Below are 15,817 nucleotides of genomic sequence, written 5' to 3'. Positions count from 1 at the left end.
ATCTCCTCCCTTGCCCTGCTGCCAATGCTCTTCCCGATGCATCCCAGGACACCATTGGCCCTCCTGGCCCCAAGGGCACTGCTGGCTCATGGATAGCTTGTTGTCCACCAGGAGCCCAGGTCCTTGTCCTTCTGCTTTCCAGCAGGTTGGGCCCAGTCTGTAGCGGTGCCAGGGGCTGTTCCTGCCGGGGGCAGGACGCTGCACTCGCCTCTTTGAACTTCAGACAATTCTTCCCTGCCCATCTCTCCAGCCTGTCCAGGTCCCTCTGAAGGGCTGCAGAGCCTCTGCGGTATCGGTCACTCCTCAGCTTTGTGTCACCAGTGAACACCCCGAGGAGGCCTCTGCCCCTTCCTCCCAGTCCCTGAGGAGTACTGGGCCCAGTACCGAACCTTGGGTGACACTACTAGTGACAGGCCTCCAACAAGACCCTGGGCCACTGATTATGACCCTTTGGGATCTGCTACTCAGCCAGTTCTCAATTCATGTCACTGTCCACTCATCCAGTCCACATTGCCTGAGTTTGCCTAGGAGGATATGAGACACAGTGCTGAAGACCTTGTGACCATACACTGGTTGTTGGTGGGGATGGAGCAGCAGCCAGATGCATCCAGCTGAAATGACCTTAGCTATTAAGAGAAGGGCACTAGAAAGTCTCTCTCCTTGTGGCTGAGAGCACAGCATTTCAGCAGCAGGCTGCCTTGAGCACTCCCTCCAAAATACGCTGCTCTGAAACATGCCTTAGCACCAAACCCCTGGGACTGTGGATGAGAACTAAGTAAACAAAAAGAATATAGCAGGCAGAAAATACCTTTGTGTATAACAACTGCAATGCCTAGAGGTTCTGCTTTTATGAAACTTGCCCATTTTCTTACTCTATAGACAGCACACTATGTTCTGCTCCGGGGAGAAGTCTGTAACCACCAAGGTCTTGGTACCATGGGAGGTCACTGAACAGACCCCATTTCCTGGCTGCCACTGGCTCCATTTCTAGGTTCACATTTTCTCATACTCTAGGTTTACAACCTGTTGAATTTATAGGGTCTTCTTCTGTTGGGAGGATATTAAAAATAATTGAAAAATGAAATCATAGAATCATATCATGGTTTGGGTTGGAAGGGACTTTAAAGATCATCTTATTCCAAACCCCCTGCCATTGGCAGGGACACCTTCTGTCAGGTTACTCAGAGCACCATCCAGCCTTGCCTTGAACACCACCAGAGATGGGGCACCCACAGTTTCTCTGGGCAACCTCTGCCAGTGTTTCTCTATCCTCACAGAAAGCATTCCATTCTAATGTCTACTCTAACCTATTTTCTTTCAGTTTAAAGGCATTATCCCTTGTCTTATCACTACATGCCCTTGTAAAAAGTCCCTGTCCGTCTCTCTTGTAGCCCCTTTAGGTACTGGAAAGTGCTAAAAGATCTCCCCAGAGACCTCTTTTCTCCAGGGTGAAGAATCCCAACTCTCTCAAGCTGTTTTCACAGGGTCATCATCCTGACCTCCTCTGGACTGTTCCAACAGGTCCATATCCTTATTGTGGTGGCAGTCCCAAAACTGAATGCAATACTCCAGGTGGGTTCATATTAGAATGAATACAGGAAATCGCAGTTAGGGATGTTTGCAATCTGTCTCTAGTAATGAACACTGTACTAATGAAAGAGAAGTAATACTGTGGCTCTGGTTTTAGGGGGAAATCTGTACCTTAGAGGTTTTCAGATGGCAGGTCACTTTGCCCATTCATCTATGAAAAAATGCGATCTTCCTTTAAGGTCCTGTAAGTATCAGGTGAAATGTATAATTTTGGTGATTACTCCAACTACATGTATACCTCACATTTCCAAACATTATGTTGTAAATTATCTGTTAATTAGTAGTTCAATTTTTCACACATTAATGAAGTCAATACTACTACTTCTACTACTACTAGTAATAATAATGTCAATTCAGTGTCATGAACCAGTAACCCTCACCTCGAATATCTCACAACCGAGGGTAGCTAAACCAAAAATAGCAACAAAAAATATTTGAAGATCAGTATGGTTACTGTTTACCGGAAGTGCTTAAATGCAATTTTTTGCTTTAATTTTAGGATGCGGTTGGTTGTTAGGATATCGTTCAGAAGGAAGAAACAAACTGCTGTTCAAAACCCAGAACTACTGCTCAAAACACATTACAATTAAAAAAAAAATAGTTAAAAAAAGAAAAGAAAAAAATGAAGTAAGAAAATCAGAAATACGCACTGTGTAGAATACCATGGATAGGTGCAATGATTTTTAGAGATGCCAATACTAGATTTAGTGTGTTCCTTATTGTGCATGCTTCATCATTTGGGGAATAAATTCACAAAGAGGGTTTCTAGAGATTCTCTGTGCCACCCGGAACGGAAAAGAGTCATTGACTGATGGCTCTTGTGAGTGTGTTTTCACATATACAATGTGAAGACATTTTTAACTGAGGCTTTTAAAAGCCTGACAAGGTATTTTACTTTTTGTTTTGATGGATGATGTCATTTTCCAATTTTTGACAATCACTGAGATACCACAAAAAAGGTGGTTTTCGCAGTGAGTCAGCCCTTAGCCAAAACTGAAAGTTTACGTTATTTAATTCAACTGAGCATCCAGACTTCTGTGGGTATTTCTCATCTGAGCCTTCTGGATTTTTATGCTTGACACTATCACTGCCAATTTTACTGGCCTGCAGTTCTGTGAGCCTGTGGACTCCTGGGTAGAGACCCAGATGCCACAATTGCTACATCTACTGTGATTTCTGCTTCATGTGGCCTCTGCTGGGCAGCAGGAACATGCAGCTCAGGGTGCAATGATTACATTGCTAGTCCTGAAGCCAGCTGGTCCCACACCCTGGGACTGCAGGTAGGCTTCTCCACTTCTCACCCTTCCCCAAGGTCCTCTGACTCCTCCTCAGCACAGAATTTCCCTCACCTCTTCCTTTCCATCACCATGCTCTGCCATAACCGCAGCAGCTTCTCCCCTGCTGGACACCTGAAAACGCCTGACAATAAAATTGCCCTGTGTTAAAACCAAAACAGCACACAGAATAAAGAAAAAAAAAAAAAAAAACCAAAACAAAAACCCGACAAACAAACAAAAACCCCCTCCAAAACAAACAAACAAACAAACAAAAGAAAAAAAACAAACCAGAAAACCTTAAAACAATGAAACAAAAAAGAAACACCAAAAGAAACTCTGACTTCCTGTGTCTTTGCAGATTGAGAGCTCCTTCCGGATTCACAGCCTGTGTGCACTTTTCTGCAGTTGCACACACCATAGCCCACCGCAAGATGATGAAATAGGCAGGGCAGATGGCATCATGACCACAAAACAGGATGCAACCCAAGATGCTGTCATGTGAGGTCAGCTCCTACACCTGCGCCTGCGTGACACAACCCCCACTCTTGGTCAGACTGTCCCCCTTCTGTTTTCTCCTTCTGGCCATCCACACCCCTCAACTGCACAGGTGCAAAATGTGGGAATGGTGACAGCCCTGACAGGGCACAGGGCACACACACAGCACCCACACCCATGAGGGGGGCATGGAGTAGCTGACATAGGTCTTCCCCATAGCACATAGGGTTCAGAGAATAGAAACAGGTTGTAAAGTACAAAAAAATAGTTTGTTGTTAAGTGCAACCTTCATTTTTCTGTTTCCCCTATTTACTTCTCCTTTATTCTCTTTGGAGTCAGCCGGTGCATCTGCAGAGAGGTCTCTGGTGAGGAAGAACACGGTGTCCTTACCCTTGAAGGGAGACTTGTTATTTCTCACTTTTTTGTTTGCACTCTTAATGCCAAAGGTCACCCTCACAGCTTTGCCTCTCATACCAGTAACCAACACCCCACAGCAGCACAACCACAGCCAAAAGTGTGTGGGCTGTGGGGAGACACACCTCCCACAACACAAAGTTATGGATGCATGGCAGAAGTTCACCCCCATGTTCAGAGCCAGCGTGGATATGGAAAACCAGCTCTGTGCTGGTTTTGCATTCCCCGATGCAACCTGGAAAAAAACACGAAGCAGGATCTAAAGTGTGGGGTTCATAAAGCAAAGAGGGGATTATGATCTGCAGCTGATGGTGCTACATGGAGCTGCTCCCCCAAAGCAGGGCTTTCCTGAAGCCAAGATGTGGATGGATCCAATGGCTAGGTCAGCATGGTAACAGGAACTCGGAGGACAGCACTCCTCTCTGTGTGTGACCACTCTGTCCAACCACATCCAGCATCTCCCCCTCTTCTCTGGGGGCTGCTCCCACTCTCAGAGAAAGCACTAGGAGCCCAAAGAGACTCCTTTCTGACAGGAAGGGACAAGCTTCCTTCCATTTCTGTGAAAGGACATTGCCATCAACACATTTTTTTTCTTGCAGCTCTTCATGCCCGAGACTCCTGGGGCTTGTCTGCAGAGCAGCTGCAGGGGACTTCCCATCTCCTGGGAGGCTTTTGTCTCCCGTTCAGAAAAGGCAGCAAAAGTCAGCCCCTTCTTCTCCTCCTTGTGTGTTTGCAAATAAAAAATAGAAACAGAAATGAGCTTGTTTCAGTGCTATCAGTCATGAAGTTTAAAAGTGAAACTACCTCAAAACCTGGGATGTTGTCAGCACTCTCATAACTGAATCTGTTGTCAGACTAGTGATGATTCAAGTGGTCCCTCTGCCTTCACAGTTGGTTGCCACCCTGACAGCTTTCACCAAGACAGTTTCAGCCTGTGCTGCTTCTCTACCAGCACAACCCACAAAGGGACTTCTGGTGTAGAGGTTTCACACTGCCGCAATGCAGCATGCAGATCCTGAAATGGAAATGGTCCAGCCTCCCCCAGCAATGTTCTGGAGGCAGGAGGCTGCTGGAACTCACTGCAATCCCCTAAAATGGATACATAACAACAGCATGTGTGTGTGTGTGTGTGTGTGTGTGTGTGTGTTTGTTTGTGCATGTTTGGAGTAGGGGAACAACCTGCTCCTATGGTTCTGCCAAATCCTGAGATCTGGACTGTGGTGATCTACTCACAATAAAGTCTCATACATTAGTGCCTTGTTTTTCCTAAATAGACATTTTGAAGGGAAACCTAAATCATATTATCTTCTTTTTTTTTTTTTTTTTTCCTTTACTATGGCAAAGACATGGCCTCAGGATATGCCAAACACACCTAATGGCTTATTCACATAAATCACAGGCAATTCAAATGGTAGAGGGGATCCTATACTTACTGCATTGAACATACACCCACCTTATTCAAATGTAATCCTTAGAGTTCTAAGGATTACATTCTAATCCTCAGAGTGAATGAAATACAAGAACACTTTTTAAAGCCCTAAAAATTTCAAGGGAGAATGCTTCACAAAAGATAATATATTCATTCCACCTTGGTTCAGTCCCTACATTATCTTGTTAAATCTTTTTCTCTTTTGCTCTAGGTTCACAGAATCATAGAAAGGCTTGGGTTGGAAGGGACCTTAAAGATCTTCTTCCAATCCCTCTGCCATGGACAGAAACACCTCCCACCAGACCAGGCTGCTCAGAACCCCATTCAAGCCAGTCTTGAACACTTCCAGGGATGGGGCACCCACAGCTTCTCTGGGCAGCCTGTTCCTCACCACCCTCACAGTAAAGAATTTCTTCCTGATATCTCATCCAAACTCACTCTTTCAGTTTAAAGCCATTCCCCCCTTGTCCTGTCACTACATGCCTTTATAAAAAGTCCCTCTCCGTTGCTCTTGTCAGCTCCCTTCAGCTACTGGAAGGTCAAAGTTAGGTCACTCCTAAGCCTTCTCTGCTCCACACTGAACAATTCCATCTCTCTTGACCTTTCTTCATAGGAGAGGTGCTCCAGTTAAAACCTTTTCCACTTCATGTCTGTTTTGTGGGATATAGGGGCACTAAGGAGTTCTTTATCCAAACAGAGTTTATTCAAAAGAGGAAATTCCAAAATCCAGCTCGAAAAAATCGTTGTTCGTAATAGTCTGAAAATTCCCTGCCCATGCAAAATAGCACCTGTCCCATCTGGAGAGCATTGGAAAGGTACAGGGGAGACACAGCAGCACTGAGGCCCTGGTGCTGTGTTACACTGGGAATCTCAGATCACCATGCTGGCGTCCAGAAAAGCTTGCTTGGATTCTCTAATTCTCCTGTTAGACTTCACTGATTCACAGCAAGTCACCAATAATGAGCCATGTGGAGGTTACCAGGTTGCTGCCTCAGCTGCAATGCAGCAGCATGCCAGCAAAGCAGCAACTGTCTCACAAATGGGATTTCCCTTTTTTTTTTAAACCCCAAGCCTGCTGCATTGACTATACACAAAAATTATGATAAAATGTGGGGGAGGTGCAGGAAACAAGGGAACCAGAAGAACAAGGGAGCCAGAACCCAAAAAAGATCTGGCAGAGCAGGAAGCAATAAAGAATTTCAGAAATGGAGCACATTCACATTCTCAGTAAAGATAGCAAGACAGAAAACAGCCGCAGTCACTGTCCAAGGGAGGACCTCTGCAAAAACCCAGCAGCAATGGCACAGCTGTGCTAACACTATGCCTGGCGTTTGCACAGACACCTACACACATGGAGGAGAGCTCTTCAGCAAATACCAGCCTCATAAACAGTGATCAACACCAATATTTACTTTACTAACTCCTACCTCTTGATAGCAGTCACAAAGACTGGCTTTTATGAGGGTGTTGTCAACTTCACAGGTGCTAAAACCCACTTAACAAAGCACCTTGTGAATCTTTCCATCTCTTACAACCTTTTCAGAAAGATAGAAACTTTTTTCGTGCCTACTAAGAGGATGAATTGGGAATGACTTTACAAGGAGCCACCTGCAGGAGCTCTGCTTTCTGCTTTCGCAGAATATTCAGTTCACCAGATAATCTGGCCCATCTAAAACTGATCTTAGCCTAAAACCAGGAAAATTATGTCAACAAAAGTTCCTTAAAAATACTCGTTGATTAAAGAGCATAAAATACAAACTTTCTTACGCTCCAGCCATATAACGGAGTCTCTCTGCTATATAACCCCATCCTCAACCAAATGTTACTGCACTCAGCAGGAGTACTGCCTGGGCCATTCTGGCTTGGATGGGCACCAGATCAGACACGTGTGAGCAATTCTTCAGTAGCATTTTGCAAGTAATGAATTAGTGCTGCCTTCTTTGCACCAAGGTGGTCACAGAGGAAAAGGTGTGTGTTTAACCCTCTGGCAGTGACAGAGAACTGTAATATATGAGCAACTATACAGTTCACTTTTTACTAAGAAAATTTTGCATTTAAGCTTTCGAGGAAAGCAGGCAAGAAAGAACAGCATATGAAGGAGAGTCTAAGAATTAATTGTGGGACATTAGGTAACATTTAAACAGCACATGAGATCTGTGTGAGTAGGGTTATACCCCAGCAGTGGATGTGCTGTTCTTCTTAGTTTCTTTTCCTGGGTGGTATGGGATCACATTGTCAAATCAAAGTCAAATTAGCAGTAGTATTTCACTTAATTTCTGAAAGCTGCATTAACCTTTTCCCTCACCACAGTGGAGGTGTCAGCAGCAGTAGCTGCTGGAGGCCAAAGCTTTACTGCTGTTGCCACCAGAATAATATTAACACAGAGCCATTTCCCTGAAAAGAGAGGCTGAGATTAAAGCCTAAGGCTGGAGGATTTAGGAAGCTTAACTTGTAACAGTGAGAGATCCCTGGAAGAAAGGTGCTTGAGAAGAGCAAACCAGAGAATTAGAGTGATTTATGAAAAAACCCTGGCAAAAAAAACCCCAAAAAACCAAAAACCAACCACCACCAACAAAAACACAACAAAAGAAAAAAAAAACCAAACCAAAACAAAACAGAAAAAAACCCAACCCAAAACACCACAAAAACAAACAAACAAAAACTTGTCCATGGCTCTCATCACCCTCTCGCCATGGCCCGTGGCCACATGCCACTGCACTTTCCTGAAATGACCTTGGTTTGTACTCCTGACAATAGAGCCAAGTTTCCTGATCGGGTGCAGAGACACACACGGATCAACAGGAACTGTCGACTCTGCAGTCTGCAGAAACGGGAAAAGGGAGACAGAAAAACAAACAGCTTCTCAGTTAACACAAGAACTGTCAACAACAATCTTGAGAAGACGAGAAGAAAAACTCCAATGATGAAGCAATATCAGAGATTTATTAAAGCTCTTAGAGGAAGGCACAGAAACAGCTTGAAAATGATTCAGCACAAATAACTGAGTTCAGAGAAAAAAACCACCTAGTTTCCTTTCTCTCCCACTCTTGATTTCGTTTCTGCAACATTCGATTTCCTTTCAGCAAGCCTGCCCGCTGTTGTTATGTGTGGTGAGAGTATGTCACATGCTGTCTTTTATGGACACGTTCCTGATAAAACCACATCACCCACACCAGTGAAACTTATTATCTAAAGATGATTTTCTCTTTTCAGCTGTGTAATTGCAATAACTTTGAATGGTACTAAGCAGAAATAAACAGAACAGCAGCTCTAGCTGGGCAGTGCTCCTTGGGCTGGTGCTTTGCTTCCTGACATGGCTGTGCCCACCTGGTGACCTGTGGTCCTGCTCAGTGTGGCCACAGCAAGAAACAACTTCTGTGGCTGCTCTGGTAGAGCAGATTCCCAGGGGTCTGTGCTTCCCACAGATACACTTCTTTATTTAGGGGAATCGAAACAAGAAAACGTCAGAGCTCGCCAGTGGCTTTTGAAACCACAATCTACTTTATTTTGCTCAGACCTGTTGCCCAATCCTAAATCCTATAATTAGCAGCAGCCCCACCGTGTGCTGTTCCCGCCAAAATGGGTGTGATTTACACATCAGTAACTCCCTCACACACCAGTAAAACCCTGCGAGGATGTGAGCCAGATCTGGAAATTGAGGCAATTCCCCTCTAAACAGTGGGAGTCCCTGCAGTGGGTCTCCCTGCATTACACCACTGCACTCAGAGACATGGCTCTGACTGCAGCAAGATGGAGACAAGCACTTCAGGGACTCGGGCTCACAGGTTGGTCTATTAACCCATTTTGCACACTGAAGTGTGCCCTTTTTTATTACCTTTTAACCTTCTGTATTACGTTGTATCCTTTATTACCCATTATCCCATTTTTATTACCTTTATCACTACTTTAAAATAAAACAAGGAAAATAAATTAATGTTCTCAACTCAACTATTCCACTGGTGTGTGCCCAGCTGCCCTGATAGGAAAGAATCTCTCCCACATACACCCAAAAGAAGGGCCCATCTCTTTGTGTGGCTGCAGGAGTATAGAGACAAGCTGCCCTTTAAGCTTATCTGCCTTCAGGGTGAGGAAGTGTTGCTGAGCAGGATGGGACTGAGGTTAATTTGATTTTGGCTTCACTAGAGGAAGAGTAATTTAAATAATTTGCCCAAGGATTTCATCTGTCTCCAGATTCACAGAGAAGAACAAGCCACAGGTCATACCTGGCTCTGTCTAAACATGCAAAACAAAGGTGCAGAGTCACACACACATGCCAGCAGCACACGAGAACAGTATGAGCTCATGGCTTGTGTCTGGGCATGCTTCGCCTGCACTGGGCACTGCTGAGCACTGCGTAGGGCAGGAGGGGCACGTGGCATGCCCCTTAGTAAGGAGGCAGTCTCAGTAAGGCCCCAGCCCCTTGTGCTGACATTCTGGAGAGGCTTCCATGATTTGTGGAGTAGCTGTCGGACTGCGGGTCTGCAGCTGTGAGATGCAGCCCCGGGCATCGAATGCTGCAGGCCACCACACCTCCTCCACCAGAGATGATGCATCATGCAAACATCCTCCTGACCTGTTTACCTGCCTTACTGTCTCCTAAAACCCAACAAACTTGTTTTGAAGACACAGTTTCTTATGTAACAGGAATGACTGTCAAAGGCCAGCTCTGCCTGAACAGGGCTGAGTTACTAACAGCAGTGTTCATACAGCCGAAGGGACCCCAAACAGTGGGTCAAGGAAATTAGCCCACATGCCATGTAGGTTATATACCAGCTAAGAGACAAAGGCAATACATCCTCAAAAATGTTAGAAACTTCTCGGTGGCCAACCCGAGCTGCTCTGACACCAGGTCACAATCTGGCAGGGTGCACTGTGTGATGCTGACAGAGCCAGTTTACTGTTTTGGCCTTGCAAAAGCCTCATCCAGCCATGGCTTTCATTTAGACATCTCACCCTGAGAAGTGCCCCGTCCATGAGCTTGCACCATTGCCCCTCCCACATGCCAGCCCTGCAGCACCACTGTGCCAGCTGCCTCCTGTTGGGCACCAAGGGGCCTGAGGTTTCCTACACAGGGAGAGAAATCAGCCGTGTTTCAAGTGTGCCATCATTCTGGGAAATAGCAGGGAAAAGGCTGTCTGCACTGAGCTGGTGAACAATTCCCCTTTTAATGGAACTTCAAAGTCACCAGCGTTTCTAGACACTTGACTTCAGAGGGTCCTACCCCATAGAATGGAGCCTCTCAACATCCTGTTGTGGGTCTGTATTGCACTATGCCATTTTAAGTTGTGTTTTGATGGGAGAGGTAGTAATTTACAGACTTTCAGCCACAAATCTGTTCTTTGTTGTGTCTGACCCATCTGTGCTTTCTTTACATCCAGCAGTTTTGATTTTCCCCTAAAAGCAGAAGTCCATGGCATGTGTCACCAGAGACAGGAGGCAGATGAGTGATCCACCTATCACTGGCAGCTCTCTCAACATTGTGCAACAATCACAAAGACATGAGGGTGACTTTGTTCCAGCTCTTGCTTCTTGCAAAAAGCACCATCTAAAATTACAGCAGGCATAGGTAAGTGTGGCCTGGCATGTGTCAGCCAGAGCCATGCCATGCAGACCCTGCACTGACACAGGGAAGATGCAGAATGGGGAAGGGGGTTGGCCCCAAGCTGTTGCAAGTGGTACATGAGTATGGGCTAGCTTGTTTCCCCATGCTTGGTTTGAGGGCAAGGTCACCATCACTTTGGATAGAAAGAAGGTTTAGAGAATTGGGGTTGCTCAGCCTGGTGAAAAGGAGGCTCGGGTATTCTTTATTGCAGCCTTCCGATACCTGGAGGGGGCCTATAAGAAAAACTGGGACAGATATTTTAGAAGGGCATTTTGCAATAGGACAAAGAGCAATAATTCAAACTAATTTAAATTGATTAGATTAACTATAAGGAAGAAGTTTTTCGTTTGTATGGTGAAATACCAGCACAGGTTGCCCAGAGAGGTGGTGGATGCTCCATCCAGGGAAACATCGAGGGTTAGGTTGAATGGGGCTTAGAGAAACCTGATCTACTTGAAGATCTTTCCGTCTCTGTGGCTACAAGCAGCAAAATACAGTGGAGCTCGTCTAGACAACCTTTAAGAAGTCCCTTCCAAATCAAACTATTCTATACTTCTGTGATAATAACACTATCTGTTATTGCCCTATCTGTTCCTTCTGCTTGTCCAAGCAGTCTCCATCCTTCCACCTCTTCTTCCTCAGCATCATCATTGCAACCCTGTCCACCTTTCCAGGACCACCACAAGCACAGCCCACCCTCCCATCTCTCTTTGCCTAGATCAAGGCCACCTCGCCCCTCTGCCTCTTTCTTACCCAGATGACGCAAACCCCACCGTTCATCTCCCCTGACCCACCACAAGCCCATCCCACACCTCCATCCCCTTTTCCCTTAGCACTCCCCATCCCTCCACCTCGCCTGCCCCGCGCACAGCCCATCCTTCCATCTCTCCTGCCCCGCACACCGCATCCCTCCAGCCCTTTCCGGACCGGTAGCGTAGGCGGCGTCCCGGCCGTGGCCCCGCGCCGCCCGGGCACGCCACCGCCTGCCCGCCGGGCGCGGGGGGCGGGATCCCCGCGCCTTTTCGCTGCGTCAGGACGGAGGGAAATCCCCGCTGGGACTCGCAGCCGCGCTTTTAGCGCCGCGCTCCGCCCCCGGGCCGGCAGAACGCTGCTGCCACCGGCCCGAGAGCAGCCTGGGCGCTCCGTGCCCGCCAAACCGAGCCTGAGCTCTCCGTGTCCCCCCGAGCCTGGGCGCTCCGTGCCTCGCCGAGCCTCGTCCCGCCGCCGCGATGATGCCTGGCCGGACCCTGCGCAAAGCCGCGCCGCCAGCCTCTGTTGCAGGTACCGGAAGGTGAAGGGAAAGAGGAAGACGGGACAGCATGGCATGGGACAAGGACAGGGACGGGAGAGAGCAGGGACACACCGTCCTGCGCCCGGGCGCTGCTGCCCGGCTCCAGCACCGGGTAGGCGGCCAGCGCTCGGCGCGGCTGCGGGCGCCCGTGCGGAGGCGAGAGGGATACAGCGAGTGGGGGCCAGAAAGGGTGCGGGGTGGGATGTGCTTCATGATGAGGAAAAAGTAAAAAATTGGACAAAAAAATGTACCGCTCTGTGGGGATCTCATTAAAGCGCTAACCAGGCGCGTTTCCGCAGAACGCGAGGCGGCGGCGGAGTGCGCTCTGGAGCTGACCCGCATCGGAGACAGGTGGGACCTGCGGCAGAGGCTCCTGAACCTGCTTGCCAAGTTCTTCTGCCCCGGAACGTGGGCTGCCCGAGGACACGGCGAGCGGAACGGAGGAGGATCTTGCCTTTGTGGGTTTGGAAGAAGAGGCTCCACAGACATTGGGAGATGAAGAAACCTCAAATCTCGCTTCTTTGTATTTGGCTGACTGCAGCTGCTGGAGGATGGCTATCCTATGTTTTCTCTGAAGAATGTTACAGCAATACTGGCGTATGAACGTCTGGTGGGGAAAATGATAATGATGGGCTGAGCCCCTAAACTGTGCAGTGGGGACTTGGGGTGAGCTGGTGATGTGGGGAGATCTGGGACAAGACTGAACTTGCCCTTCACCATGGTCTGAGAACACTTTCAGGAACCTGGTTTCCCCGGTCACCCTCATGTCCCATAGCCATGTTTCACCGAGGAGTTCAGCCCACATACAGGATGAAGCAAAAAAAGTGTCAGTCTGTTGGAACTTGGGATCACATACCACTCAGGAAAAGCCAGTTGCTGGACCTTTGACTGCTCCACTTCTCTAAAGTGTGGATCCTGCTGGACAGGGATCTAGTGGTGGTTGTTAGAATTTGTTAAAGACAACCACTGTCTCTATTGGAAGGGTATTTGTTACAGGATGTTGTTTTGCAGACTAAAAGTTGTAATTCTATGAATTAACACAGCGTTGCATAGGTCTAGGTCTATAGTATAAATATATAGTATAAGTTTATATATATATATAGTATGTATACATAAAATATAAATGTGTGCACTGCTAGTGCATGTCATGAGTATCTGATAGAACTATTAATTGAAAGCTGTTTGTTTAATCTCAAAACACAGTATGAAAAAATTTTCAAAACATGACAAAACTCAATATAAAAGGATATTATATAAACAAAAAAAAGATAGTATTTTCTGATGATAAAGGAAATAAATTATGTGTCAGAGAGGGAAGCATACTTTGGCATTATATAAGATATGTATCTGGACATACACAGATACATAGGTAATTGTGGAAGGATTCTTTCAATATTACAGAGAATTTCTTGATAACAGTACAATTCTGCTGTGTCTTTATAAGTAACAAAATAACTTCAGTAGAAGTAGATCCTAAAGTTGAATCTCAAGTTTTGCTGAGAATGTTATTTATTCAAAGAAAGTAACTACCTCTCTTTGAAAAAATAATATCAATACAATTTAGCATTTCTGTGGTACAAGAAAGTAGCCTTAGATTTTTTAATGTTTAGTTATACTTACAGACAAAGGTTCTTACCTTGTACTTTCTTTCCATTTCATTTCATGGCCTCCTCATTTCAGTTCCAGAATGGTGGAGCTGTGGCAGCACATCCAGTGGATGGTGATGGATCATCACCACTGAGGGCTTACGTGGGAATGACCCATTTCACTAGGGGATATTATCTTTGGCTGGCTTCAGAGGAGCTGAATTGAACATGTTGGTTGCTGTGAAGGCAAACAGTAACTTTGCTACTCCATTCATGTCAGGCTCCATCCTAAACAATATTTTTCATTGGTCCAAGATAGCAAGAAAAAGGCTGAAGCTCTTTCATAGCTACCTCTAAGGTCACTGATGAGAGTTCCTTCTCTTAACTACCCTGGAATATAAGCACACTTGCATTTTTAAGGCTGTATAGTTACACTTTGTTATTTGTGTCTATTCATATTATGCCTTCTCCTGTCTTGTGATGAATTCTTGTTTGTATTTATAATTTATTTTTCTGTTGTATCTTCTTAATCTGCCTTTGCAAAATTGTCATTTTGTAACTCTGGTCACTCTTGCAACCAGCTTTGCAGGGGCTGTTATGTATTGACACTGACTTTTGTCACTGAGCAGAAGCTGACTGACTTTGCCTTCTTTCCACAGGAAAGACTTAACCTGTTGGCTTTTTTGCTGTTGGTTTGAGCCACGTGCATGGTTCCCTTCCCCTCTGAGCTAGCCAGCACCTTTTCAGGGAGAACAAAATATTTCAAAAATAGTTGTTATTTATCTTATACTGCAAAGCAGTGCATTTTACTGACATGTACATAGGTCAGTTTTTCAGATACTAAAAAATAAAGGCAAAGAATTTCAGACCAGCAGAACACCAGCTCCCAGGCTAGCACTGCATCCAGCTGGACAAAACTTCATCAAAGACAGCACCAGCTTCATAAGAAGGGTTGCTGTTGTATATCCTGCACCTGGTGGAGTCTTGGAATCTTCATCAAGGACTCTGAACAATGACTATGCCTGTCTGGAACTCTCAGAAGAATTCAGCATTAGCATTCACATTAGTAGCTGAAAAGTATGTGAATAAAACTGTTCTTTTCAATGAACACTGCTTGCAAAGTCCACAGGAGATGAGGTGTGGATCTGTAGAACCCACCCTGTTCTTCAGGCTGTAGCACATATAAATATTACCAAAAAATAGTATACTCATAAATGCATTGTCATGGGGATATCCAAGTTTACTGTTAGCACAGTCTGCCTGGTTTTGCAAAGACTATTTGCTTTTTTTGAAATGTTTTAGGTTTTTCTATGCATTGCTAAGAATGGCAGTGAACTCAGGAAAAAAGGACAGATGCAAGAGGTCAGTGCCAGTATATGACCAAGTGCTTGCAAATGTCCACCCTAGATTTCTTTTGTTACTTCTGCAAAGGATCTGCTTTATGACTATCAACATGAGTTTGTTTTCCTTAAGGCCTGTTCTGGATGTGTGCCAGATGTGCTGCTGTATGCCTCGTGCATGTATGTCTAGAGTGCTTGCTAAGATAATAAATACAAAATGTTTATGAGAAAAATGAGTCACAAAGGTTTCTATCACTCGGGTTTTCTTTTGTGGATTGCGAAATCATGATTTTATTATGAAAATACCTTCCATGCTTCCATGTCAGCAGGCAAAAGCAGGATGGCAAGAGCAGAGTGCCAGCAGGCATGCCTTGGTAGATTAGGCTTTGCCTTCTGCCTTTAAGAGGAAAAAACCACAATGACCTTGTGTTGAGACACCTGTTCTAGTATTTTTTGTTAACTACTGGCTGCAGATGTTTGGCTGGTATTGGGGCCCATTACTGCTACCAGAGCAGCTGCAGCTTTGTAAAGGAGTGTTCCTAGTAAAGGACAGACATCCAAGTTAAGGGTTTGGTCCAAGATGCAGGCAGAAAGGAATACAGCATTTTGTCAGGCAAAGTTTTACTTTCTCCACAGTTTGAAGATGGAATTTGGGAAGAGTGGGAAATTACGCTGCTTAACACAAGGGAATAGCAGGGGGATAGTGCAGAGCACATTCTTCTTCCCTAATGCTGGGACCCAAAGATGTGTCCATGCAGAGGAGAGCCTAAGGTCCTCCCCTGCTATGGCAAGC

The 15,817-nt window shown here is 45.7% G+C and overlaps 1 protein-coding gene across 1 annotated transcript; it reads left to right on the top strand.

Annotated features, from left to right (window-relative positions):
* The first annotated feature begins 11,852 nt into the window (after positions 1-11,852).
* PMAIP1 (phorbol-12-myristate-13-acetate-induced protein 1) lies at positions 11,853-15,257 on the top strand. Its single transcript, XM_059874127.1, has 2 exons — positions 11,853-12,088; positions 12,398-15,257. Exons 1-2 carry the CDS (start codon positions 12,037-12,039, stop codon positions 12,595-12,597), a joined length of 252 nt encoding a protein of 83 aa, XP_059730110.1. The 5' UTR covers positions 11,853-12,036; the 3' UTR covers positions 12,598-15,257.
* The last annotated feature ends 560 nt before the right edge of the window (positions 15,258-15,817 follow it).

Source organism: Haemorhous mexicanus, chromosome Z, assembly GCF_027477595.1.
Source record: "Haemorhous mexicanus isolate bHaeMex1 chromosome Z, bHaeMex1.pri, whole genome shotgun sequence".
NCBI classification, from domain to species: domain Eukaryota; kingdom Metazoa; phylum Chordata; class Aves; order Passeriformes; family Fringillidae; genus Haemorhous; species Haemorhous mexicanus.
The sequence above is the reverse complement of the archived record's forward strand: the minus strand, read 5'-3'. Positions and strand labels throughout refer to the sequence as shown.